The sequence below is a fragment of the Protomyctophum bolini genome, assembly GCF_963924005.1.
Source record: "Protomyctophum bolini genome assembly, chromosome: 13".
Lineage (NCBI taxonomy): Eukaryota > Metazoa > Chordata > Actinopteri > Myctophiformes > Myctophidae > Protomyctophum > Protomyctophum bolini.
In genome coordinates, this window is record NC_137874.1 from 43,769,568 (window position 1) to 43,797,237 (window position 27,670).

At 43.7% G+C, this 27,670-nt stretch overlaps 1 protein-coding gene across 1 annotated transcript in view; it reads left to right on the top strand.

The window, feature by feature from the left end:
* Positions 1 to 27,670, top strand: part of sptbn2 (spectrin, beta, non-erythrocytic 2) — a 131,945-nt gene that overhangs the window by 19,115 nt on the left and 85,160 nt on the right. Inside the window, 3 exon segments of the mRNA XM_080780397.1 lie at positions 23,334 to 23,485; positions 23,981 to 24,154; positions 25,912 to 26,006. Of these exon segments, the coding sequence (XP_080636523.1) occupies positions 23,334 to 23,485; positions 23,981 to 24,154; positions 25,912 to 26,006 (421 nt within the window).

Sequence of the window (27,670 nt, forward strand, 5' to 3'; positions counted from 1 at the left end):
TTCTGATAAATGCCTAAATTGTAAATTGTAAATTGTACCTAGATGCTCCAACAGTACCTCAGCGCTGCCTCGGAATATATGAACATGGATGCTGTTTAATAATAAATGCTTAAACATGTAGCTATAGGTGTAATGTTAGAGACCACAGAAGACATGTAAATATGAAATAAATGCTTAAACATGTAGCTATAGGTGTAATGTTAGAGACCACAGAAGACATGTAGATATGAAATAAATGCTTAAACATGTAGCTATATTGTAATGTTAGAGACCACAGAAGACATGTAGATATGAAATAAATGTTTAAACATGTAGCTATAGGTGTAATGTTAGAGTCCACAGAAGACATGTAAATATGAAATAAATGTTTAAACATGTAGCTATAGGTGTAATGTTAGAGACCACAGAAGACATGTAGATATGAAATAAATGCTTAAACATGTAGCTAGGTGTAATGTTAGAGTCAACAGAAGACATGTAAATATTAAATAAATGCTTAAACATGTAGCTATAGGTGTAATGTTAGAGACCACAGAAGACATGTAAATATGAAATAAATGCTTAAACATGTAGCTATAGGTGTAATGTTAGAGACCACAGAAGTGAACCTTTTTCAAACCTGTTTTCTCAACTCGCTGTTTCTCTGCAAGACATTATACTCTATAAGCCATATCTCCAAAACCGGTGGGTCAAACTGAACAACCAATAATTATGATTCCCTGCTTTGATATGAAATGAAAGAACAAAAATTTAAAAAAAAATCCAATGGCAGTCTCCCAGTCAAATTTGGTCACATATGCATGTACGTAGGTACGTACGTATGTATGTATGTATGTATGTATGTATGTACGTACATACATATTTATGTAGGTACGCAGGTACGCAGATAAAGATGAGTCATGCCTTCTGCTCCAGCTATGTTGTCACATCAGACTGTATACTCTACTGTTGGTTAACGGGGCTAACGGGGAGTGAGCGGAACTATTGTCTCTGCAAACGCCTTCATCATGAGAGGAGACGTTTAGAGATGGACAGAAGAACATATATTATAAACATGTCAGATAGTCTCCCTCATCGTAAGAGGAGACGTTTAGAGATGGACAGAAGAACATATATATTATAAACATGTCAGATAGTCTCCCTCATCATGAGAGGAGACGTTTAGAGATGGACAGAAGAACATATTATATATTATAAACATGTCAGATAGTCTCCCTCATCATGAGAGGAGACGTTTAGAGATGGACAGAAGAACATATATATTATAAACATGTCAGATAGTCTCCCTCATCATGAGAGGAGACGTTTAGAGATGGACAGAAGAACATATTATATATTATAAACATGTCAGATAGTCTCCCTCATCATGAGAGGAGACGTTTAGAGATGGACAGAAGAACATTATATATTATAAACATGTCAGATAGTCTCCCTCATCATGAGAGGAGACGTTTAGAGATGGACAGAAGAACATATATGTTATAAACATGTCAGATAGTCTCCCTCATCATGAGAGGAGACGTTTAGAGATGGACAGAAGAACATATTATATATTATAAACATGTCAGATAGTCTCCCTCATCATGAGAGGAGACGTTTAGAGATGGACAGAAGAACATATATATTATAAACATGTCAGATAGTCTCCCTCATCATGAGAGGAGACGTTTAGAGATGGACAGAAGAACATATTATATATTATAAACATGTCAGATAGTCGTCAGAGTTTCATGCAGGCAGGCCAGAACATTACACAGACAGAGAATGGGCCAGTGTGTCTTTCTTAACCCATTCTGAACGGGAACCCATTTCGGTGTTAGCATCACGTTATGCTTTAGCTATTGAAAAATGGCGAGTGGCGCGCTACGAGCTTGTAGGTCTGCTATTTTTTTTTAAATCGAAGAACGACTGACATTTTTAGAATCTGATCTCGGGTCAGAATGGGTTAATCAGACCAGCGCGTGTCCGGTGGAAACCTGGTATGAATCTGATCTCAGGTCAGCTATTCTTTCTCTCTGTCTGTCTAGTGTCTACACACTAGAGACGAGCCTGTATGGTGTGAAGTGAAAAGACTCTCTCTCTCTCTCTCTCTCTCTCCCTCGCCCACACACTGTTCAGAGGGTATAAATAGCTTGTGCAACATGCGGGCAGAGGCGTTGGTGTTGGTGTTCAAAGGCTTCTCTGAAGAGGAAGGGCTGATCCGTCTTATTGCACATAGAGAGAGGGAGATGTGTGCTTTCAAATTAAAACTAGCTGTAGTGTGTATAGGTCCATTTCTCTGTTTCAAATTAAAACTAGCGGTATAGTGTGTACAGAGAGAGAGAGACAGAGCCTGCAGATATTTTCTCTGTCAACGTTCGTCTTCATTTAATTTAATTTAATGTAATGTAATTGTCTCCTTGACATGATTGTTTGTCCTGTCAGAACCTGACTGAAACTAAAAGCACGAGGCAAGTCACTGTGCATTCTGTCTCTGCAGCAGAGTTTACAGACCAGATAAATAACAATGATATAACACTGAGTTAATACAGTTTATAATACAGTTTACAGACCAGATACATAACAATGATATAACACTGAGTTAATACAGTTTATAATACAGTTTACAGACCAGATAAATAACAATGATATAACACTGAGTTAATACAGTTTATAATACAGTTTACAGACCAGATAAATAACAATGATATAACACTAAGTTAATACAGTTTATAATACAGTTTACAGACCAGATACATAACAATGATATAACACTAAGTTAATACAGTTTATAATACAGTTTACATACCAGATAAATAACAATGATATAACACTGAGTTAATACAGTTTATAATACAGTTTACATACCAGATAAATAACAATGATATAACACTGAGTTAATACAGTTTATAATACAGTTTACATACCAGATAAATAACAATGATATAACACTGAGTTAATACAGTTTATAATACAGTTTACATACCAGATAAATAACAATGATATAACACTGAGTTAATACAGTTTATAATACAGTTTACATACCAGATAAATAACAATGATATAACACTGAGTTAATACAGTTTATAATACAGTTTACATACCAGATAAATAACAATGATATAACACTGAGTTAATACAGTTTATAATACAGTTTACATACCAGATAAATAACAATGATATAACACTAAGTTAATACAGTTTATAATACAGTTTACAGACCAGATACATAACAATGATATAACACTGAGTTAATACAGTTTATAATACAGTTTACAGACCAGATAAATAACAATGATATAACACTAAGTTAATACAGTTTATAATACAGTTTACATACCAGATAAATAACAATGATATAACACTAAGTTAATACAGTTTATAATACAGTTTACAGACCAGATACATAACAATGATATAACACTAAGTTAATACAGTTTATAATACAGTTTACAGACCAGATACATAACAATGATATAACACTAAGTTAATACAGTTTACAGACCAGATACATAACAATGATATAACACTAAGTTAATACAGTTTATAATACAGTTTACAGACCAGATACATAACAATGATATAACACTAAGTTAATACAGTTTATAATACAGTTTACATACCAGATACATAACAATGATATAACACTAAGTTAATACAGTTTATAATACAGTTTACAGACCAGATACATAACAATGATATAACACTAAGTTAATACAGTTTACAGACCAGATACATAACAATGATATAACACTAAGTTAATACAGTTTACAGACCAGATACATAACAATGATATAACACTAAGTTAATACAGTTTATAATACAGTTTACATACCAGATACATAACAATGATATAACACTAAGTTAATACAGTTTATAATACAGTTTACAGACCAGATACATAACAATGATATAACACTAAGTTAATACAGTTTACAGACCAGATACATAACAATGATATAACACTAAGTTAATACAGTTTATAATACAGTTTACAGACCAGATACATAACAATGATATAACACTAAGTTAATACAGTTTACAGACCAGATACATAACAATGATATAACACTAAGTTAATACAGTTTACAGACCAGATACATAACAATGATATAACACTAAGTTAATACAGTTTATAATACAGTTTACAGACCAGATACATAACAATGATATAACACTAAGTTAATACAGTTTACAATACAGTTTACAGACCAGATACATAACAATGATATAACACTAAGTTAATACAGTTTATAATACAGTTTACAGACCAGATACATAACAATGATATAACACTAAGTTAATACAGTTTATAATACAGTTTACATACCAGATACATGACAATGATAACACTGAAATGACTGTGGTGGGCCGTTAGGGCCAGCGAGGCCTTCTCTGCTGGCCCTGCACTTGCCTGATGCAGACATTTTTTTATAATAATATAAATAATTTAACAAATATTATATATTGTATTTATTTCGCTGCCACTCAAGACAGGCTGGATGCTCTGCTTCCATTCGGTGCAGGTACAACAGCGCTTGTTTTTGAGCGGTGCAACCACTCCAAGGAACAGCAATGTCCGTGTTCACCTATGTGACGTTCATGTGTGTGTGTGTGTGACCATGAGCACCAGTGTGCCTATGAGTACCAGTAGGGGCGCTGTTGTGCCAGAAACAGAGAGAGAGAGAGAGAGAGAGAGAGAGAGATAGTGCTGCACTGTTGCCTGCTAATGAGAGAGAGAGAGAGAGAGAGTGGGGGGAGATGCACCACTCAGTTCACACAGGTTTGATGTCTTTTAGCCAATAGGATTATTTCCTTGTGTTGTCTCCGGGTGCCTGTGTGGCCGAGTCTCTCTCAAACTCAGTGCCCACGTGTGCGCTGCGGAGCTCTCTCTCTCTCTCTCTCTCTCTCTCCCCCCCCCCCCCCACACACACACACACACCCTAGACACATGGGCTGATATTTGTACACATATCAGCACATGGGATGATATTTGTACACATATCAGCACATGGGATGATATTTGTACACATATCAGCACATGGGCTGATATTTGTGTACACATATCAGCACATGGGATGATATTTGTACACATATCAGCACATGGGCTGATATTTGTACACATATCAGCACATGGGATGATATTTGTACACATATCAGCACATGGGCTGATATTTGTATACACATATCAGCACATGGGCTGATATTTCCCTCAATATGAGGCCAAGAAGCACAGATTATAAGGAAAGCAACATCCTTCCTGCAGCAGGATATTGGCTCAGCCTGTACAGGAAGTGCTCTCTATCAGAACCAGATCTGACTCTAGACGACGTCGTCGTCGTGTGTCAAGACAGAGACACAGGCTCTCTGTTTGCGAACGCAGTGAGCACTTACTATGAGACCTAGCAGATAATGTCTGTCTGTCTGTCTGTCTGTCTGTCTGTCTGTCTGTCTGTCTGTCTGTCTGTCTGTCTGTCTGTCTCTGTCTGTCTGTCTGTCTGTCCCGCTTTTGTGCCCATATATGGAGCTGAGTGATTACGTCACCATGACTCAGCCATAACCATATAAGGAGTCCCCAAAGCAGCTATACGTCCAAAACCCAAATATGTACGAGCTGCGTTCGCTTCCCGCGTTTGCGCGTCTTACTGGTCTGTTGTACTGGTCTGTTATACTGGTCCTATTCTGTTCTGTACCCAGTGTGTGTGTGTGTGTGTGTGTGTGTGTGTGTGTGTGCGCGTGTGCATGTGGCTTTACAGATGCACCATTTAGCATATTTGAGAACATGAGGTCCCCCAGCCCTCACCTCCAGGGTCTGAGGGGGGATTCTTTGGTCTGTTTTGGTCTTTTAACAAAGACAACCGAGGAGTGAAGGAGATGACACGCTTCACTCTGTGGACTGTTAAGAGTGGACACGCTTCACTCTATGTGGACTGTTAAGAGTGGACACGCTTCACTCTGTGGACTGTTAAGAGTGGACAGGCTTCGCTCTGTGGACTGTTATGAGTGACACGCTTCGCTCTGTGGACTGTTAAGAGTGGACACGCTTCACTCTGTGGACTGTTATGAGTGGACAGGCTTCGCTCTGTGGACTGTTATGAGTGGACAGGCTTCGCTCTGTGGACTGTTAAGAGTGGACAGGCTTCACACTGTGGACTGTTATGAGTGGACAGGCTTCACTCTGTGGACTGTTATGAGTGGACAGGCTTCACTCTGTGGACTGTTATGAGTGGACAGGCTTCACTCTGTGGACTGTTATGAGTGGACAGGCTTCACTCTGTGGACTGTTATGAGTGGACAGGCTTCACTCTGTGGACTGTTAAGAGTGGACAGGCTTCACTCTGTGGACTGTTATGAGTGGACAGGCTTCACTCTGTGGACTGTTAAGAGTGACACGCTTCACTCTGTGGACTGTTATGAGTGGACACGCTTCACTCTGTGGACTGTTATGAGTGGACAGGCTTCACTCTGTGGACTGTTATGAGTGGACAGGCTTCGCTCTGTGGACTGTTATGAGTGGACAGGCTTCGCTCTGTGGACTGTTATGAGTGGACAGGCTTCACTCTGTGGACTGTTATGAGTGGACAGGCTTCACTCTGTGGACTGTTAAGAGTGGACAGGCTTCGCTCTGTGGACTGTTATGAGTGGACAGGCTTCACTCTGTGGACTGTTATGAGTGGACAGGCTTCACTCTGTGGACTGTTATGAGTGGACAGGCTTCACTCTGTGGACTGTCTGTTATGAGTGGACAGGCTTCGCTCTGTGGACTGTTATGAGTGGACAGGCTTCGCTCTGTGGACTGTTAAGAGTGGACAGGCTTCACTCTGTGGACTGTTATAAGTGGACAGGCTTCACTCTGTGGACTGTTATGAGTGGACAGGCTTCACTCTGTGGACTGTTAAGAGTGGACAGGCTTCGCTCTGTGGACTGTTATGAGTGGACAGGCTTCGCTCTGTGGACTGTTATGAGTGGACAGGCTTCGCTCTGTGGACTGTTATGAGTGGACAGGCTTCACTCTGTGGACTGTCTGTTATGAGTGGACAGGCTTCGCTCTGTGGACTGTTAAGAGTGGACAGGCTTCACTCTGTGGACTGTTAAGAGTGGACAGGCTTCACTCTGTGGACTGTTAAGAGTGGACAGGCTTCACTCTGTGGACTGTTATGAGTGGACACGCCACAGAGCCACATGACACAATGTCAAGGACAATCACAAACAGCGTGTAGACGCTCGGGAGGCGAGCAGACGGCAGCATTTGTTATGATTTCCGTTGGAGACCGCATGGAATCATGATGAGGGTGTGTTTTGTGACCTATAAGCTGTGGATAATGTAATGTTAGGGCGGGTCATACTTTTTTTTTTTTTGAAAATCAAAATGCTTGGGTGTCTATTTTGTGTGTTTTTTTCTGGAGAATTCAAATATGAAATTATTTTTTGGATAGGACAACTCTTACCTACGTGAATTTGCATTTTTAATTCGCTAATTGTACCCGTTCTACCTCATTTATAAGATTTAAAATCCAAAGGAAATTCTAACATGTGGGGTGTCTAAATTACTTGTTTTTTGATGGAGAATTCAAATATCACATTATTTGTTGGATAGAACAACTCTAACCTACATTATTTTGTACTTCTAAGTTGCTTATTTTGCCCGTTTTAACCTCTTTTTAGGATTTTCAAAGACATAAAGGACATCATTTATATTGACAAAGTCAAATCAAATTTACATTTATTGACAATTCAAGTGCATGTATATATCACTGGATAAAAGTACAATGATCAATCATCACTTTCTGAACTTTACAAGGTTGAATAAGTCCTGCTTTGACTCAGCTTTAGACATCAGCCTCCTGCTGGTCTCCTGAGCCCTGATTCCTCCATCCCTCTTTTCCAGAGAAGTAAATAGCAGAAGCCTCAGTCACCATTTTGACCACCCTCTCAATGCTTTGAGTGTGGCAAGGCCAGTTGGGCACCTCCATGGGGGTGTCGATGAAGTTCTTAATCTCTGAGGTGTTTAGTGTGCAGGTGAGAGGTGGCTCTGACACACCTTCTGACCAGCGAATCAATCCACCAATGCTGGAAGCATCATGATTGATCTCAGGTGTACTTCTGGATCTTACAGTTGTCTCCCAGCTGAGTGTCTGGGTCTCCTTCTCCCCTGATGTCCAGGATTCTCTCCACCCCCTCAATCCTCTCCTTCTGATCCTTCGAGCACAGTAGTGTTTGGAGGATGGCTTCACTGTGGGCATACCACGCAGATCTTGTAACAGTTGGCATCACAATGTTCAATACCTGCTTCCTCTGGGACTTGAGACAGTCCAGCTGAAACAGTATGTGCCTAGGCCCTTCAATCCAGCACTCCTTGACCTTCACATTGAACCAACAGGGATAATACACTCCAATTATGTATTCAACAATGTCCTTCAGTTTTTTCAGATTTTTTCCTCCAGTCCATGCTTTGACACCCAGATCCTGAGAAGTCTGTTTGCTGTGGTGAGCCAGCGGCTGTGGTTTACTGGCCCTACTACAGTACACACACTGAAGTCAACCTGCCACTGGCCTGGGGTCAGTCAGTCAGTACAGTACACACACTGAAGTCAACCTGCCACTGGCCTGGGGTCAGTCAGTCAGTACAGTACACACACTGAAGTCAACCTGCCACTGGCCTGGGGTCAGTCAGTCAGTACAGTACACACACTGAAGTCAACCTGCCACTGGCCTGCCGGGCCAGTAAACCACAGCCGCTGGCTCACCACAGCAAACAGACTTCTCAGGATCTGGGTGTCAAAGCATGGACTGAAAGGAAAAAATCTGACAAAACTGAAGGACATTGTTGAATACATAATTGGAGTGTATTATCCCTGTTGGTTCAATGTGAAGGTCAAGGAGTGCTGGATTGAAGGGCCTAGGCACATACTGTTTCAGCTGGACTGTCTCAAGTCCCAGAGGAAGCAGGTATTGAACATTGTGATGCCAACTGTTACAAGATCTGCTTGGTATGCCCACAGTGAAGCCATCCTCCAAACACTACTGTGCTCGAAGGATCAGAAGGAGAGGATTGAGGGGGTGGAGAGAATCCTGGCCATCAGGGGAGAAGGAGACCCAGACACTCAGCTGGGAGACAACTCTGTAAGATCCAGAAGTACACCTGAGATCAATCATGATGCTTCCAGCATTGGTGGATTGATTCGCTGGTCAGAAGGTGTGTCAGAGCCACCTCTCACCTGCACACTAAACACCTCAGAGATTAAGAACTTCATCGCCACCCCCATGGAGGTGCCCAACTGGCCTTGCCACACTCAAAGCATTGAGAGGGTGGTCAAAATGGTGACTGAGGCTTCTGCTATTTACTTCTCTCTGGAAAAGAGGGATGGAGGAATCAGGGCTCAGGAGACCAGCAGGAGGCTGAGTCAAAGCAGGACTTATTCAACCTTGTAAAGTTCAGAAAGTGATGATTGATCATTGTACTTTTATCCAGTGATATATACATGCACTTGAATTGTCAATAAATGTAAATTTGATTTGACTTTGTCAATATAAATGATGTCCTTTATGTCTTTGAAAATCCTAAAAAGAGGTTAAAACGGGCAAAATAAGCAACTTAGAAGTACAAAATAATGTAGGTTAGAGTTGTTCTATCCAACAAATAATGTGATATTTGAATTCTCCATCAAAAAACAAGTAATTTAGACACCCCACATGTTAGAATTTCCTTTGGATTTTAAATCTTATAAATGAGGTAGAACGGGTACAATTAGTGATTTAAAAATGCAAATTCATGTAGGTAAGAGTTGTCCTATCCAAAAAACAATTTCATATTTGAATTCTCCAGAAAAAAACACACAAAATAGACACCCAAGCATTTTGATTTTCAAAAATAAAAAAAGTATGACCCGCCCTAATGTAATGTAGCCTAAATGTTGTGATATAGTTGTTATACATATCACTGGGAAATATGGGATTCAAACTCTGCCCTGGCAGGTCTTCACTGTGTCTTATACTGTATATTTAACCCATTCTGGATGGGAACACGTTTTGGTGTTTTAACTAAGCATCATGTTATACTTTAGCTATTGAAAATCACACCTGTGTGAACCAAGTGGTGCAACTCCCCTCCCTCTCTCTCTCTCTCTCTCTCTCTCTCTCTCTCTCTCTCGCTCTCTCTCTCTCTCTCTCTCTCTCTCTCTCTCTCTCTCTCTCTCATTAGAGACACAGCACTACCCCTCTCTCTGTTTCTGGCGCCCCCTACTGGTATAAATATGTAACATACTCGTGCTCATACACACACACACACACACAGGTACACAGGTACACGGACAAAGCTGGATGTAGAAGTGGTTGCACCACTTAAAAATAGCAGATCTACAAGCTAGAGAGGGAGAGAGAGAGACATTATTTGACCCCAGTAGGCCAGCTATAGCAGCTTAGCTGTAGCTACGCTAGCAGAGCGTCGGACATTTAAATGTGTCATCATCACGCTGTCTTACCACCTCGTATATGTTTAATCACCTCCATTCATTAAAATGAACAGCTGCTGTGGGCGGAGTCTAGCAGCACACATGTAGGCTGCCTGCACACGGGCAGATGCAAAGATGCAGTCTACCGTTCATTGGCAATGGAAGTCAGCAGCGACATGACGATGCAAAGATACAATAACACATGGTTACAGAGACAACACACACACACACACACACACACACACACACACCACAGCAGTGCTCCTGTCCTCATGTGTTTCACTGACGGGGACAACCCTGATGTCCTGATGTAAACCAAATGGACCTCATACTGTCGACTGAACACCGTGTCCTGTCCAATGAATGAACAGTCGGGCTGTGGCTCTGTGTGTGTGTGTGTGTGTGTGTGTGTGTGTGTGTGTGTGTGTGTGTGTGTGTGTGTGTGTGTGTGCGTGTGTGCGCGCGCGCGCGCGTGTGTCCTTGTTGTCATCATCAGGAGTCATTGCAACAACACTCCACGACCTTCCTTTAAGACTGTACTGTTCTCAACCAGTGGCTCTGCACGCACACACACACACAAGGACACACACACACATGCACACACACACATGCACACACGCACACACGCACACACACACACGCACACTGATTCAGGAGAAGAAGGAGCTCACAACTCACTTTTAATGATCTCAGCTTTACTGTTGGAACATTAAACGTGAGTTGTGTGTGAGGCCCTTTCTTCTGTAAGCAACGCGCATAAAAACCAACGCCAGCATAACATCATTATTCGCGTGTGTGTGTGTGTGTGTGTGTGTGTGTGTGTGTGTGTGTGTGTGTGTGTGTGTGTGTGTGTGTGTGTGTGTGTGTGTGTGTGTGTGTGTGTGTGTGTGTGTGTGTGTGTGTGTGTGTGTGTGCGTGCGTGCGTGCGTGCGTGCGTGCGTGCGTCTATCGTAGATCAGCTGTGGTTTCACTATTTTACAAAATACAAACAAAGTATCAAATCTAGCTCATATAGGTGGTTAAAAGTGGGTGTATCATAGTGGGCCTGCATTTGCATATTCTGCACACACTGGGAGATCCTTGAAATGAATGAAGAACGGTTTGTACTCTTTGACTGACGTTGGGCATTATCTGTGTGTGTGTGTGTGTGTGTGTGTGTGTGTGTGTGTGTGTGTGTGCGTGTGTGTGTGTGTGTGTGTCCGCGCACAAAGCCTGGTATCTAGGAAACAGTGTTGGCTGATTGCTGGACCTTGAGGTCTGTCTCTGTGTCTCTCTCTCTCTCTCTCTCTCTCTCTCTCTCTCTCTCGGTCTGTCTCTCTCTCTCTCTCTCTCTCTCTCTCTCTCTCTCTCTCTCTCTCTCTCTCTCTCTCTCTCTCTCTCTCTCTAACTGTTGTCATCCTGTCAGTCAGCTGTCTTCCATTACATCTCAGTAGTACTACATCCTGGTGCCTCTGACTGCATTTCTTGACTTTTAATCACCGTCTTTTATGAGAGAGAGAGAGAGATGTCAACAAGGACGTGCTCTTCTCACAACATTGACGACACGGGTCGGTGGTCTGTCTGTCTGTCTGTCTGTGCGTGCTCAGCCCCTGAGCAGCAGCAGACAGAGACAGACAGACAGGAGACAGTGAGAGGGTGTACAGGGTTATGAACAATCAGAAGGCGTAAGGCTACACCGCATTGTTAAACACCAGGCTATGAAACTCAACTCGCTTTACCTTAAAGAAAGAAAATAAAAGGAGAGAGAGAGAGAGAACGTAGAGGAAGAGATAGCTTTGTGACCCAACCATTCATACCTGAGTTACAGCAAGGAGACAGCCAGAGGGACTGCTCTCTCTGTGTGTGTGTGTGTGTGTGTGTGTGTGTGTGTGTGTGTGTGTGTGTGTGTGTGTGTGTGTGTGTGTGTGTGTGTGTGTGTGTGTGTGTGTGTGTGTGTGTGTGTGTGTGTGTGTGTGTGTGTGTGTGGATGGGCTGGGACAAGTCCTCTAATGCACTATAACCATATTGTACGACAGAACACTTCTCTAAGCTTCCCATGGCTTTCAGTTTGTTCTACTTTGTTGTCTAGCGATAGAGAGAATGCACAGCCATGATGTTCCCATCAGGACACGCCCCCTCATCTAGGACACGCCCCCCCTCATCTAGGACACGCCCACCTCATCTAGGACACGCCCCCCTCATCTGGACTGAGTGGCAAAACATTGAGCAGCATGGAGGAGTGTTGGAGTTTGGAAGCGCTCGTTGGAAATCACTCAACCGTCCTGCCGTACCACCTGTTTCTAAATGTCACATAATGCAGGAGGCAGCAACATGTTGTGTTGTTGAAAACAAGCACTTCCAACCTCATATACACATAACACATAACACATAACATATAATGAAATAATCAAATGCTTTATGTCAAGAATGACATAAAGTATAGCTCATAACGTTTCTATGGTGGATTTTTATTATAAAACAAAAACTTTGCAGATAGAAAGAGGATATAATTCAAGCTTTTCGTTCAGCTGCAATGTTGGTGAGTTTAACATTGTTAAATGCAATCAGACAGCACTTTAATGTTGGTGAGTTTAACATTGTTTAATGGAATCAGACAGGACTTTAATGTTGGTGAGTTTAACATTGTTTAATGCAATCAGACAGGACTTTAATGTTGGTGAGTTTAACATTGTTTAATGCAATCAGACAGGACTTTAATGTTGGTGAGTTTAACATTGTTTAATGCAATCAGACGGGACTTTAATGTTGGTGAGTTTAACATTGTTAAATGCAATCAGACAGGACTTTAATGTTGGTGAGTTTAACATTATTTAATGCAATCAGACAGGACTTTAATGTTGGTGAGTTTAACATTGTTTAATGCAATCAGACAGGACTTTAATGTTGGTGAGTTTAACATTGTTAAATGCAATCAGACAGGACTTTAATGTTGGTGAGTTTAACATTGTTTAATGCAATCAGACAGGACTTTAATGTTGGTGAGTTTAACATTGTTAAATGCAATCAGACAGGACTTTTCTGTGTGGATGAATGGGGGCTGTCGAGGCCAGACAGTAGTTTTTTGCCACTCAGTGGGCGTTCCTGCATAACTTCCAGGTACGATGATGTCACACGCATATACCCTCTAAAGTTGGAAAAGTCTCAACTTTCCTTTTGTTTTGTTTTTTTTGCGGTGAAGAAACTATTTATATCGACCTCGAGAACCTCAGCGTCCCCAAACCAGGAGAGCGTTGGCTGAACATGGCAGATCTACAAGCTCACACCGCGTGGCAGCGGTCTTGTAGATCTGCTGTTTTCAGTGCAGAGATGTTGGTGTAGAGGGGAATGAGTATAGGGGTCCGAGTCTGGACCCCTGAGGGACCCTCGCTCAGTGAAGTATTAGAGGGTTTAACCCATTCAGAGCTAAGCTCCATTCTACTAAATGTCTTCTACATCATATTCTACTGTGAAAACCCTCATGTTTCATCAGTTTATCAGTGAAAACCCTCATGTTTCATCAGTTTATCAGTGAAAACCCTCATGTTTCATCAGTTTATCAGTGAAAACCCTCATGTTTCATCAGTTTATCAGTGAAAACCCTCATGTTTCATCAGTTTATCAGTCGTTCTCAAACATTTTCGTTGTGACCAGGCTTTACTTTATGCTTCTCTGCCTTACGTTGTGACCAGGCTTTACTTTATGCTTCTCTGTCTTACGTTGTGACCAGGCTTTACTTTATGCTTCTCTGCCTTACGTTGTGACCAGGCTTTACTTTATGCTTCTCTGCCTTACGTTGTGACCAGGCTTTACTTTATGCTTCTCTGCCTTACGTTGTGACCAGGCTTTACTTTATGCTTCTCTGCCTTACGTTGTGACCAGGCTTTACTTTATGCTTCTCTGCCTTACGTTGTGACCAGGCTTTACTTTATGCTTCTCTGTCTTAGGTTGTGACCAGGCTTTACTTTATGCTTCTCTGCCTTACGTTGTGACCAGGCTTTACTTTATGCTTCTCTGCCTTACGTTGTGACCAGGCTTTACTTTATGCTTCTCTGCCTTACGTTGTGACCAGGCTTTACTTTATGCTTCTCTGTCTTACGTTGTGACCAGGCTTTACTTTATGCTTCTCTGCCTTACGTTGTGACCAGGCTTTACTTTATGCTTCTCTGTCTTACGTTGTGACCAGGCTTTACTTTATGCTTCTCTGCCTTACGTTGTGACCAGGCTTTACTTTTGGCAGATAAGTAAGCCTGGGACCGAGGCCACACCAAAAAGGGGTTAATTCCCACCCTGAACAGGTTCGTGTCACAGCGTCTCTGTCTCACCTGCTCCACTACCGTAATCAGAAATAGCTGCGAGGCGAAAACGCACACACCGTCTAACTCGTTTAGCGCAGCCCTTTGTGAGCGAAGAATACGGCCCGTTTTCTCCCTGAAAGGAGGGAGAAGAGACGTTGAGATTACGGAAAGTGCAATTCATTGACACAACACACGCACAGGCGCACGCACACACACACACACACACACACACACACAGAGCCTCGGTGTTGCGACAGGTCAAGCTAACGTTATGTCAGAAGTGTGGTTACTGGTTACTCCACCGCAGGATAAGGTGAAATGTCATATTATTCTTCCCCTTTTTTCCAGCGTCCTTTTGCACAACTCCGTTGGGCTGCTCGAGTCGTATCTCGTGCTGGACGTTGTGAAATTTTTTCTGATATGGATTCTTTTCAACGGCCAAACGTTGGGAAACCGCCGTCTCTCTCTCTCTCTCTCGCTGTTTTGTCTCTCACATTTCCTGCAAATAGTCTCATTGTCGTCTTTATCATTTTATTCAACTCACGATCACGTTCACATTATTCATAATTAGTAGACGATGAAAACATGCGATACTTATACACAGAATACATGCAGTACAATAGAGGGAATATACGATACTTATACACAGAATACATGCAGTACAATAGAGGTCAAATATCAGTATATGCTTAAAGTGCTTAAAGTGAGTGGCACAACGAGTGGCAAAGTGAGTTTAACATTGTTTAACGTTCTTGGTGTTAGCATTACGTTATGCTTTAGCTATTTACAAATAGCAGATCTACAAGCTTGTAGATCTGTTGTTTTTTGAAGAATCGTGAAAAGTGACATGAAAGTGTTTGAGAACGACTGACATAGAAAAACAACGCTTTTTCATACCCTCTCTACACAACAACAGGCATTCATTATTTTGAACATAAAAACATATATTTTAGTAATTTAGAAATAGAGGAATGGAAGCGCTGCAGGGATCTGTTAGTAGTGGCTCTTAGATGGGTGCTCTTTGGTGATACAGGGATCTGTTAGTGGCTCTTAGATGGGTGCTCTTTGGTGATACAGGACAGGTACAACCATATAGACAAAAGGTGTCCTTCCTCCAAGTAGTACTGCTTGTCAAAATGTGAATTGCAGACTTGAAAAGAAAAGAATCCAAGGCACTCCGTCTTTGGTGAAAAATGTAATAGTTTATTTTAAGATGAGCAAGGCAAATAAATAACAGGACCAACGCGTTTCGACCAAAGAGGTCTTCGTCAGGGTATATCCCTATACTATATATTTTAGTAATGAAATTAATTAAAACCTAGATGGGCGGTTTATGAAATAGATTGGCAGTTGTTTTTTTTTGTTGCCTAAAGTTCATAATGCTAATATTTTTCATTCCAACATAACATGATTCTAGTCTTCTCTGTTTTCATTACATGGGTTGCAAATCCTCGGACTTCTTTCTTTCTTTCTATCTTTCTATGTTTATTTCTATCTTTCTTTCTTTCTATCTTTCTATCTTTCTATCTTTCTATTTTTATTTCTGTCTTTCTGTCTTTCTGTCTTTCTGTCTTTCTGTCTCTCCTCCTGCAGCTTCACATCTCTACCAACTCCCATCTGAGCTCATGTAGGTCAGATATTTTTTCCACAGTTTGTCACAAGACGACGGAAATTAGGCCTTAACCCATTCCGGGCGGGAACCCCTTTTGGTGTTATACTTTAAGCTGTTGAAAAATAGCAGATCTACAAGCTCGTAGCGCGGCACTCGGTGCCGCGCTACGAGCTTGTAGATCTGCTATTTTTGAAAAATCGTGAAAATGTGGTGCAAATCATTGACTATATATTATTTCAGAGCGAACGTTTTTAACTCAAATCTTTGCTTCTGGGGGGGGGGGGTCCCTGGAAGTACATATTCTCAGATGGGGGTCGGCGGCCAATTACATATAATTGTGGCGCTCCTTGACATAAAATAGTTTGAAAACCACTGACATACTGTAGAAACATAGGTTTCTTCAGATTTAGAATGGTCAAAATGGGTTAAAATACCTTTAGGTTAAAAATACTGTGCCTGTGAGAACAGTTTGCCACCGATACATGAAAGTGATGAATACTGTTGTTCCCAGCGTGTGTGTGTGTGTGTGTTTTCATCTGGAGGTCACAGACTCCACCTCCAAGACCACAAATACCTGCTTTAACGAGGTGGAGTCTGAAACCCAGCGAAGGAGAAGAAAAAAAAAACTCTTTTTGCGATGTGTAAATTGCGGCTGACGCCGCCGGGCGACTTGTTGTTGACGTGTTCTCATTGAAGCGTGCCGGCAGCTCACCTATTAGTCCCTGAAGATGTCACTTCTCATCTAGTCTGATAGTCCGTAGCTCCGTACACACCACCCCTTACAGAAAACTACTATGTTTTAACTTAAACCAGAGCCAAAGAGCTTCCGTTGCTCCAGACTGTACGACGGAAGCATTTATATTTTACTCGTGATCAGAGCTTCCGTTGCTCCAGACTGTACGACGGAAGCATTTATATTTTACTCGTGATCAGAGCTTCCGTTGCTCCAGACTGTACGACGGAAGCATTTATATTTTACTCATGATCAGAGCTTCCGTTGCTCCAGACTGTACGACGGAAGCATTTATATTTTACTCATGATCAGAGCTTCCGTTGCTCCAGACTGTACGACGGAAGCATTTATATTTTACTCATGATTAGAGCTTCCGTTGCTCCAGACTGTACGACGGAAGCATTTATATTTTACTCATGATCAGAGCTTCCGTTGCTCCAGACTGTACGACGGAAGCATTTATATTTTACTCATGATCAGAGCTACCTGTAGCCTAGTATCGTTGCACCACGTTGTCATAGAGGGAGAGGAGGACCATGGACCCCTCATGGAGGGAGAGGAGGACCATGGACCCCTCATAGAGGGAGAGGAGGACCATGGACCCCTCATAGAGGGAGAGGAGGACCATGGACCCCTCATAGAGGGAGAGGAGGACCATGGACCCCTCATAGAGGGAGAGGAGGACCATGGACCCCTCATAGAGGGAGAGGAGGACCATGGACCCCTCATAGAGGGAGAGGAGGACCATGGACCCCTCATAGAGGGAGAGGAGGACCATGGACCCCTCATAGAGGGAGAGGAGGACCATGGACCCCTCATAGAGGGAGAGGAGGACCATGGACCCCTCATAGAGGGAGAGGAGGTCTATGGACCCCTCATAGAGGGAGAGGAGGTCTATGGACCCCTGGGCTGGCACACACTTTTTAAAGCCATGCATTCAAGGCACCAACCTGCACATCGGCAGCAATTAGGGGTTCAGAATCTTCGACACTTCGACAATAACTCTGCAATGTAACTGTTCTAATAATGTACACGTGGTGGCACCAAATGGACCCTTTAGCCATAAGCAGGCAGACTTGGACCCGTGGACCCGCTGTGCTTTGGCACAGAGCTGTGTGTGTGTGTGTGTGTGTGTGTGTGTGTGTGTGTGTGTGTGTGTGTGTGTGTGTGTGTGTGTGTGTGTGTGTGTGTGTGTGTGTGTGTGTGTGTGTGTGTGTGTGTGTGTGTGTGTGTGTGTGTGTGTGTGTGTGTGCGTGCGTGCGTGCGTGCGTGTGTGTGTGTGTTGAACCTTGGCGGGGCAACGACCCTGAGGGTGACTCCAGCGGAATGAACCACACTCTGGTTCTCTGCCATGGTGGAGGTCCAGGGTTATTACTGTAACCCTAAAACTGCCTCCCCCTGGCCAGCCGGGGCGCCTGATGGAGGGGAAAAGGAACTGGTCTCTATACTGCCTCCCTCTGGCCAGCCGGGGCGCCTGATGGAGGGGAAAAGGAACTGGTTGGAATAACGTGTTCCTTCCACGCGCTATACGTCCAACCAGGGAAACTCCCCCCTGTCAGGTGTAAAGGAGCAACTTGGACACTCAGGCATGAAGGAAGCATGAGTTCAAGTCCGTTGCTCTCCCCTTGTCCCCCATATATGGGGACTAGGTATTCATAGAGCCTCTCAGCAGTGGAACTCATTATCTGTGAATATTAAACAAATCAGAAGCAAATGGTAGTGTCTCAGCAGTGGATCAGTGTGTAGAGTGGCCCCGGTTCGATCCCTGTGGGCTCCTCCCCCAGAGTTAGAGGTTCCCGGTTCCATCCCTGTGGGCTCCTCCCCCAGAGTTAGTGTCAAAGTGTCCTTGAGCAAGACTCTGAACCCCTGAGTGCTCCTGATGTACATTCGGTGTGTGTGTGTGTGTGTGTGTGTGTGTGTGTGTGTGTGTGTGTGTGTGTGTGTGTGTGTGTGTGTGTGTGTGTGTGTGTGTGTGTGTGTGTGTGTGTGTGTGTGTGTGTGTGTGTGTGTGTGTGTGTGTGTGTGTGTGTGTGTGTGTTGAACCTTGGCGGGGCAACGACCCTGAGGGTGACTCCAGCGGAATGAACCACACTCTGGTTCTCTGCCATGGTGGAGGTCCAGGGTTATTACTGTAACCCTAAAACTGCCTCCCCCTGGCCAGCCGGGGCGCCTGATGGAGGGGAAAAGGAACTGGTCTCTATACTGCCTCCCTCTGGCCAGCCGGGGCGCCTGATGGAGGGGAAAAGGAACTGGTTGGAATAACGTGTTCCTTCCACGCGCTATACGTCCAACCAGGGAAACTCCCCCCTGTCAGGTGTAAAGGAGCAACTTGGACACTCAGGCATGAAGGAAGCATGAGTTCAAGTCCGTTGCTCTCCCCTTGTCCCCCATATATGGGGACTAGGTATTCATAGAGCCTCTCAGCAGTGGAACTCATTATCTGTGAATATTAAACAAATCAGAAGCAAATGGTAGTGTCTCAGCAGTGGATCAGTGTGTAGAGTGGCCCCGGTTCGATCCCTGTGGGCTCCTCCCCCAGAGTTAGAGGTTCCCGGTTCCATCCCTGTGGGCTCCTCCCCCAGAGTTAGTGTCAAAGTGTCCTTGAGCAAGACTCTGAACCCCTGAGTGCTCCTGATGTACATTCGGTGTGTGTGTGTGTGTGTGTGTGTGTGTGTGTGTGTGTGTGTGTGTGTGTGTGTGTGTGTGTGTGTGTGTGTGTGTGTGTGTGTGTGTGTGTGTGAAAGCACGGGTTAGCCTACTTCTTGCTCATTCTTTTTCCCTATCTTCTCTTCCTCATCTTTTATAATTGATTTACACAATTACATTACCCCCCCATTAACACAGGATGATACCTCTGATCTATTTTGATCATATCTTCATCAGAGGAGCAGTTTCTCTCCATCCTCATCAGTATCACCGGGGTGACGGTGGCTCAGGGGCAGAGTGGCCCCACAGAAGGTCACCGGTTCGATCCCTGCGGAGATGTATATTACCGTGTGTTGTTCTTGCTTACTGTAAATCGCTCTGGATTAAGAGCGTCTGATAAATGCCTACATTGTGATAATAGGAGTGTACTGTGTAATAGTAACGTACAGTATAATGTATATAGTGTATAATCAGGAGTACAGTCAATAATATGTAGAGTCAATCCACAGTGGATGAGTTTACAATCTATGAACAGTACAGTAACTTATCAGAGAGAGAGAGAGAGGGGGAGAGAGGTCTACGAACAGTGCAGTACATTTAGCCTACCTGTAGACGAGAGAGAGAGAGAGAGGGAGAGAGAGGTCTACGAACAGTGCAGTACATTTAGCCTACCTGTAGACGAGAGAGAGAGAGAGAGAGAGAGAGGGGGAGAGAGGTCTACGAACAGTGCAGTACATTTAGCCTACCTGTAGACGAGAGAGAGAGAGAGAGAGGTCTACGAACAGTGCAGTACATTTAGCCTACCTGTAGACGAGAGAGAGAGAGAGAGAGAGGGAGAGAGAGGTCTACGAACAGTGCAGTACATTTAGCCTACCTGTAGACGAGAGAGAGAGAGAGAGAGAGAGAGGGAGAGAGAGGTCTACGAACAGTGCAGTACATTTAGCCTACCTGTAGACGAGAGAGAGAGAGAGAGAGAGAGAGGGAGAGAGAGAGAGGTGGAGCATTGAGAAAGAGATCAACAGAGATAGGAGAGTGTGTGAAAGAGCATGTCTCACTGTGTGTGTGTGTGTGTGTGTGTGTGTGCGCGCGCATTTCCACACGTGCATGCACGTGTGTGCGTGAACTCACACACGTGCGTGTGTGCGTGCGCATCACTGTGCGTGTGTGTGTGTGTGAGGCCTCCTGTGCGTGCGTGCATGCATGCGTGAGTGTCTGTGCGTGTGTGAGACCTCCAGCATGTGTCCTGGGTCGTGTGTGTGTGTGTGTGCGTGCGTGTGTGTGTGTGTGTGTGTGTGTGTGTGTGTGCGTGCGTCTTGTGTGTGCGTCCTGCGGGTAGAATGAGGTCACCTTGTTATCCAGGCAGGATTATCTGAGCTCTCCATATGTCTGAGCCAGCGTGCGTCGGTCCTGCAGCTCAATTCATCTGCACCCTTTTTATATATAGGCCTTCTGCTTCCTGTATATCGTTAAGCCCCTCCCCCCCATCGGTGACCTCACATGGTCACTGACAGTGTGACGTCACATGGTCACTGACAGTGTGACGTCACATGGTCACTGACCATGTGACCATGTTCATGATATTTTCCCATGACACACGTTGAGTTGGCGTCATGTGTACGACACATAGACTGTAAAAAATATGGACAAAGGCGTTCCCCGGGTCTAACATGGGCGTAAAATGAAGCCTGTAATTCCTTGCACTGTAAGTCGCCATATTTCTAGATCCGTTTGGGCCCAGCTGAGCCATTGGCTGGCTCCGTTTGGGCCCAGCTGGCCCATTGGCTGGCCCAGACAACGAGGCGGGACTTCCCCCCCTTACTCTTCGTTGGTTTTTATTTTGACTCGAACGGGGGGTGGCTTCTGTTCATAGACTGTAACGGTAGCCACGCCCCTCAGAACATATGCGACTTTATGGTAATTCTTTTTAATAAATGGGACCATAATTGAGACTTTAAACTAGTGACTGGAAGCAGAAAGTATTCATGACCATGTTTATTAAGGTAATACAGACTAGGTGAAGTTGGGATATGGGGTTTTTTGGGCCCAATGACAGACAGCGCCACAACAGGCCATTATATGAACTTTCAGGAAGTCCCCATTTCCTCAGTGGCTTCACAAAATATCTGTCTGACTGCCCCCCTGGTACTACAGTATGGAACACAGTAACGCCTGAACGCTAATGTACTTTACAGTATGGAGCACATAGTAAATAATAATGTCCTACTACAGAATAGTAGTAAATCGTAATGTGTTAAACGTTGTCCTGTCGCGTCATTGGCTCAGCTCAGAGGCAATGAGTGTTGAAGCAGCCGTTAAGCTGTCAAGTCAATGATCGCATGCATTGCACACACACATGCACGCACACACACACGCACACACACATGCAGGCATGCAGACACGCATACACACACGCACACGCAAGCATGCACACACACACACACACACACACACACACACACGCACACACACACGCACACGCACACACACACGCACACGCATGCACACGTGCACCCAGCAGCGGCTCATGTGTGAGACGCAGCGTGTGTTAATCTCTGCTACAGCTCAGCTCGTTTGCCGTGGCTTTGTTTTCCTCCTCGTCTAATCTGTGACATGATTGTTTCTAATTAGTTTCCTCCTAATTAGACTCACTGTTCCCTCTTGTCCAGGGTCGTCCACGTGTGCTGTGCGTGTGCGTGTGCGTGTGCGTGTGTGTGTGTGTGTGTGTGTGTGTGCACGTGTGTGTGTGCTCGTGCGCGTGCCCTTTCATGACGACACCAGGCCCAGGACATAATTCCCAATACAATGCATTTTTCCTTATAGACGTTTCAAAACGTATTTATTTAAAGACCTTTTAAGCGTCGTACGAAGCCAACTGGAGTCGTGACAAATCAGGACAATTAAACACAATGTTTTGGGCCAAACAAATAATTACAAACCTGCCGTTTTTCTTCTTCTTTCTAATTATTTGTTTGGCCCAAAACATTGTGATTAATTGTCATGATTTGTTATGACTCCAGTTGTCTTTGTCCGCGGCGTATAAACGTCTTTAGATGAATACTTTTTGAAAAGGCTATGAGGAAAATGAACGGGGATTTCTTTTGGAATACATCATGTGATGTTGTATTCCAGATGTCATTGGCTTTCGGTGATCATGTGATGTTGTACTCCAGATGTCATTGGCTTTCGGTGATCATGTGATGTTGTATTCCAGATCTCATTGGCTCTCGGTGATCATGTGATCCAGATGTCATTGGATCTCGGTGATCATGCGATGTTGTACTCCAGATCTCATTGGCTCTCGGTGATCATGCGACGTTGTACTCCAGATCTCATTGGCTCCCGTTGATCATGTGGTGTTGTACTCCAGATGTCATTGGCTTTCGGTGATCATGTGATGTTGTATTCCAGATCTCATTGGCTCTCGGTGATCATGTGATCCAGATCTCATTGGCTCTCGGTGATCATGTGATCCAGATGTCATTGGATCTCGGTGATCATGCGATGTTGTACTCCAGATCTCATTGGCTCTCGGTGATCATGCGATGTTGTACTACAGATCTCATTGGCTCACGGTGATCATGTGGTGTTGTACTCCAGATGTCATTGGCTCACGGTGATCATGTGGTGTTGTGTTTCAGACGAGCGGGAGGCGGTCCAGAAGAAGACCTTCACCAAGTGGGTGAACTCTCACCTGGGCAGAGTGACCTGTCGCATCGGAGACCTCTACACCGACCTGAGAGACGGACGCATGCTGATGCGCCTGCTGGAGGTCCTGTCTGGAGAACAGCTGGTCAGTACCCTACCTCACCTTTAATAACCTGGTCATTACCTCACCTAACCTTTAATAACCTGGTCAGTACCTCACCCAACCTAACCTTTAATAACCTGGTCAGTACCCTACCTAACCTAACCTTTAATAACCTGGTCAGTACCTCACCTAACCTAACCTTTAATAACCTGGCCATTACCTCACCTAACCTAACCTTTAATAACCTGGCCATTACCTCACCTAACCTAACCTTTAATAACCTGGTCATTACCTCACCTAACCTTTAATAACCTGGTCAGTACCTCACCTAACCTATAATAACCTGGTCAGTACCTAACCTAACCTTTAATAACCTGGTCATTACCTCACCTAACCTTTAATAACCTGGTCAGTACTTCACCTAACCTTTAATAAGCTGGTCAGTACCTAACCTAACCTTTAATAACCTGGTCAGTACCTCACCTAACCTTTAATAACGTGCTCAGTAGCTCACCTAACCTTGTTGTGTTGTTCCAGCCTCGTCCCACTAAAGGAAGGATGCGTATCCACTGTCTGGAGAACGTGGACAAGGCGCTGCAGTTCCTCAAAGAGCAGAAGGTCCATCTGGAGAACATGGGATCACACGACATAGTGGACGGAAACCACCGCCTCACCCTGGGCCTGATCTGGACCATCATCCTGAGGTTCCAGGTAACGCACGCACGCAGGCACGCACGCACGCACGCACGCACGCACGCACGCACGCACGGAATGACGAACAAAACAAAACAAAATCAATCTCACCCTCCCTGAACTTTGCGGAAGAATCCTGGTAGAATTACCTTCTGTACTGTTGTTATTATTTTCAAGCTTTATATCTAACCTTGACTTATAGTACTTTGTAAAACCCTTCCATCGCATGACGTGACACGTGTTGGATAGCTTGTAGCAGCCTAGATGACTCCACTAGGCCTGATAGCCATTGTTTTGGTACAGCCTGTCTTGTTCTGGTTGAGGTTGTCCTTGTAGCAGCTACAGTAGTGAGCCTTACAGTAGAGCCAGGAGTCTATCTCCTGTTTCTGTAGCAGCTACAGTAGTGAGCCTTACAGTAGAGCCAACAGTCTATCTCCTGTTTCTGTAGCAGCTACAGTAGAGAGCCAGCAGTCTATCTCCTGTTTCTGTAGCAGCTACAGTAGTGAGCCAGGAGTCTATCTCCTGTTTCTGTAGCAGCTACAGTAGTGAGCCTTGCAGAGAGCCAGGAGTCTATCTCCTGTTTCTGTAGCAGCTACAGTAGTGAGCCTTGCAGAGAGCCAGGAGTCTATCTCCTGTTTCTGTAGCAGCTACAGTAGTGAGCCTTACAGTAGAGCCAGCAGTCTATCTCCTGTTTCTGTAGCAGCTACAGTAGAGAGCCAGCAGTCTATCTCCTGTTTCTGTAGCAGCTACAGTAGAGAGCCAGCAGTCTATCTCCTGTTTCTGTAGCAGCTACAGTAGAGAGCCAGGAGTCTATCTCCTGTTTCTGTAGCAGCTACAGTAGTGAGCCTTACAGTAGAGCCAACAGTCTATCTCCTGTTTCTGTAGCAGCTACAGTAGAGAGCCAGCAGTCTATCTCCTGTTTCTGTAGCAGCTACAGTAGTGAGCCTTACAGTAGAGCCAGGAGTCTATCTCCTGTTTCTGTAGCAGCTACAGTAGTGAGCCTTACAGTAGAGCCAGGAGTCTATCTCCTGTTTCTGTAGCAGCTACAGTAGTGAGCCTTACAGTAGAGCCAGGAGTCTATCTCCTGTTTCTGTAGCAGCTACAGTAGAGCCAGCAGTCTATCTCCTGTTTCTGTAGCGTGAGGCAGAACGATGTACAATACTGTAGAGGTAGATATGTTGCAGAATTCGCCAGCAAATCATAATATGTGATCTGAACAGTTGTATGTTGCAATTTGCAGTATGTAATCCGTCATCCACACACACACACGTCATTTTGAGTTTGCAGAAGAAAAAACAATCACGCACATATTATTTATTATACTTATTTATTAGCACAACGTGTTTCGCGTGAGCTTCGTCAGGTGCTATGAGCTATAGCTATAGCACGTCAGGTGCTATGAAGCTCACGGCGAAACGCGTCGTGCTAATAAATAAGTTTGATGCAGTGAGTTGTCCGTCTCTGTTCCCTGGAGTGTGCAGTCCCTTCCTTGGAAGGTTGTTCTCTTTTTTGATGTCTATGCCTGCTAACTAGACGTGCACCTCCTACGGATCTTTTTGGATGTGCAGGAGTCCCTTTTTTCTCTCATATTATATATGTTAATATTTATATATTTACAGATTCAGGACATCAGTGTGTTTATATTTATATATTTACAGATTCAGGACATCAGTGTGTTTATATTTATATATTTACAGATTCAGGACATCAGTGTGTTTATATTTATATATTTACAGATTCAGGACATCAGTGTGTTTATATTTATATATTTACAGATTCAGGACATCAGTGTGGAGACAACAGGAGACAACAAGGAGAAGAAATCTGCCAAGGAGGCTCTGCTGCTCTGGTGTCAGATGAAGACCGCTGGGTGAGATTCATATTCATATTAATATTCATATTATTATTGCATAACGCTGGTGTCAGATGAAGACCGCTGGGTGAGATTCATATTCATATTAATATTCATATTATTATTGCATAACGCTGGTGTCAGATGAAGACCGCTGGGTGAGATTCATATTATTATTATTATTATTACATAATTCTGGGTGACATTAATAAATATGACATTACTCTGGTTCAGTCGTTGGTGTTTCCAGGATCCATCGCATCGTAAACGTAAACGATTCAAATCATAAGCTGCTGCTCTGGTGAGACACGGCCCCTCAATTACATTCAATTACATTACATTAAATTCCATTCAATTCAATTCCATTCAATCCAATCCAATCAGACATGAGCTAATGCTAATGGTCCTATACACCCTGTCAGAGTATGGGTTAGTTCTATACAACCTTTTTTTTTTAAATATATTTTTTATCCCACGATTTTGTAACCCCATTTTTCACCCCTGTGTCAATCATCTACTGTGATCCTGGGCTCTACACACCCTCCACCAACCTGGGGAGAGCAACGGACTTAACTCATGCTTCCTTCATGCCCGAGTGTCCAAGTTGCTCCTTTACACCTGACAGGGGGGGAGTTTCCCCGGCCGGACGTATAGCGCGTGGAAGGAACACGTTATTCCAACCAGTTCCTTTCCCCTCCATCAGGCGCCCCGGCCGGCCAGGGGGAGGCAGTTTAGAGACCAGGATTACTGCATGTTTTTGTGAGGGTACCTACCCTAGGGGACACGGGGAGAACATGCAAACTCCACACATACAACCTTACAGAGTATGGGTTATTTATGACAGCAGTGATTTACTGAGTCATAAATCTATACGTAGCGTTACAGTCACAGGGTTCCCACGGTCAGGAATAATAATAATAAATCTATACGTAGCGTTACAGTCACAGGGTTCCCACGGTCAGGAATAATAATAATAATAATAAATCTATACGTAGCGTTACAGTCACAGGGTTCCCACGGTCAGGAATAATAATAATAATAATAAATCTATACGTAGCGTTACAGTCACAGGGTTCCCACGGTCAGGAATAATAATAATAAATCTATACGTAGCGTTACAGTCACAGGGTTCCCACGGTCAGGAATAATAATAATAATAATAAATCTATACGTAGCGTTACAGTCACAGGGTTCCCACGGTCAGGAGTAATAATAATAATAATAATAAATCTATACGTAGCGTTACAGTCACAGGGTTCCCACGGTCAGGAATAATAATAATAATAATAAATCTATACGTAGCGTTACAGTCACAGGGTTCCCACGGTCAGGAATAATAATAATAATTATAAATCTATACGTAGCGTTACAGTCACAGGGTTCCCACGGTCAGGAATAATAATAATAATAATAAATCTATACGTAGCGTTACAGTCACAGGGTTCCCACGGTCAGGAATAACATTCCTTCGATATCATTTGAAATTAGAAAAAAAAAAAATTCATTAGGGGTATAACGTTACACGAAATGATGTAACGTGTGTGTGTGTGTGTGTGTGTGTGTGTGTGTGTGTGTGTGTGTGTGTGTGTGTGTGTGTGTGTGTGTGTGTGTGTGTGTGTGTGTGTGTGTGTGTGTGTGTGTGTGTGTGTGTGTGTGTACCGCTATGTGACAAAAACAACAGA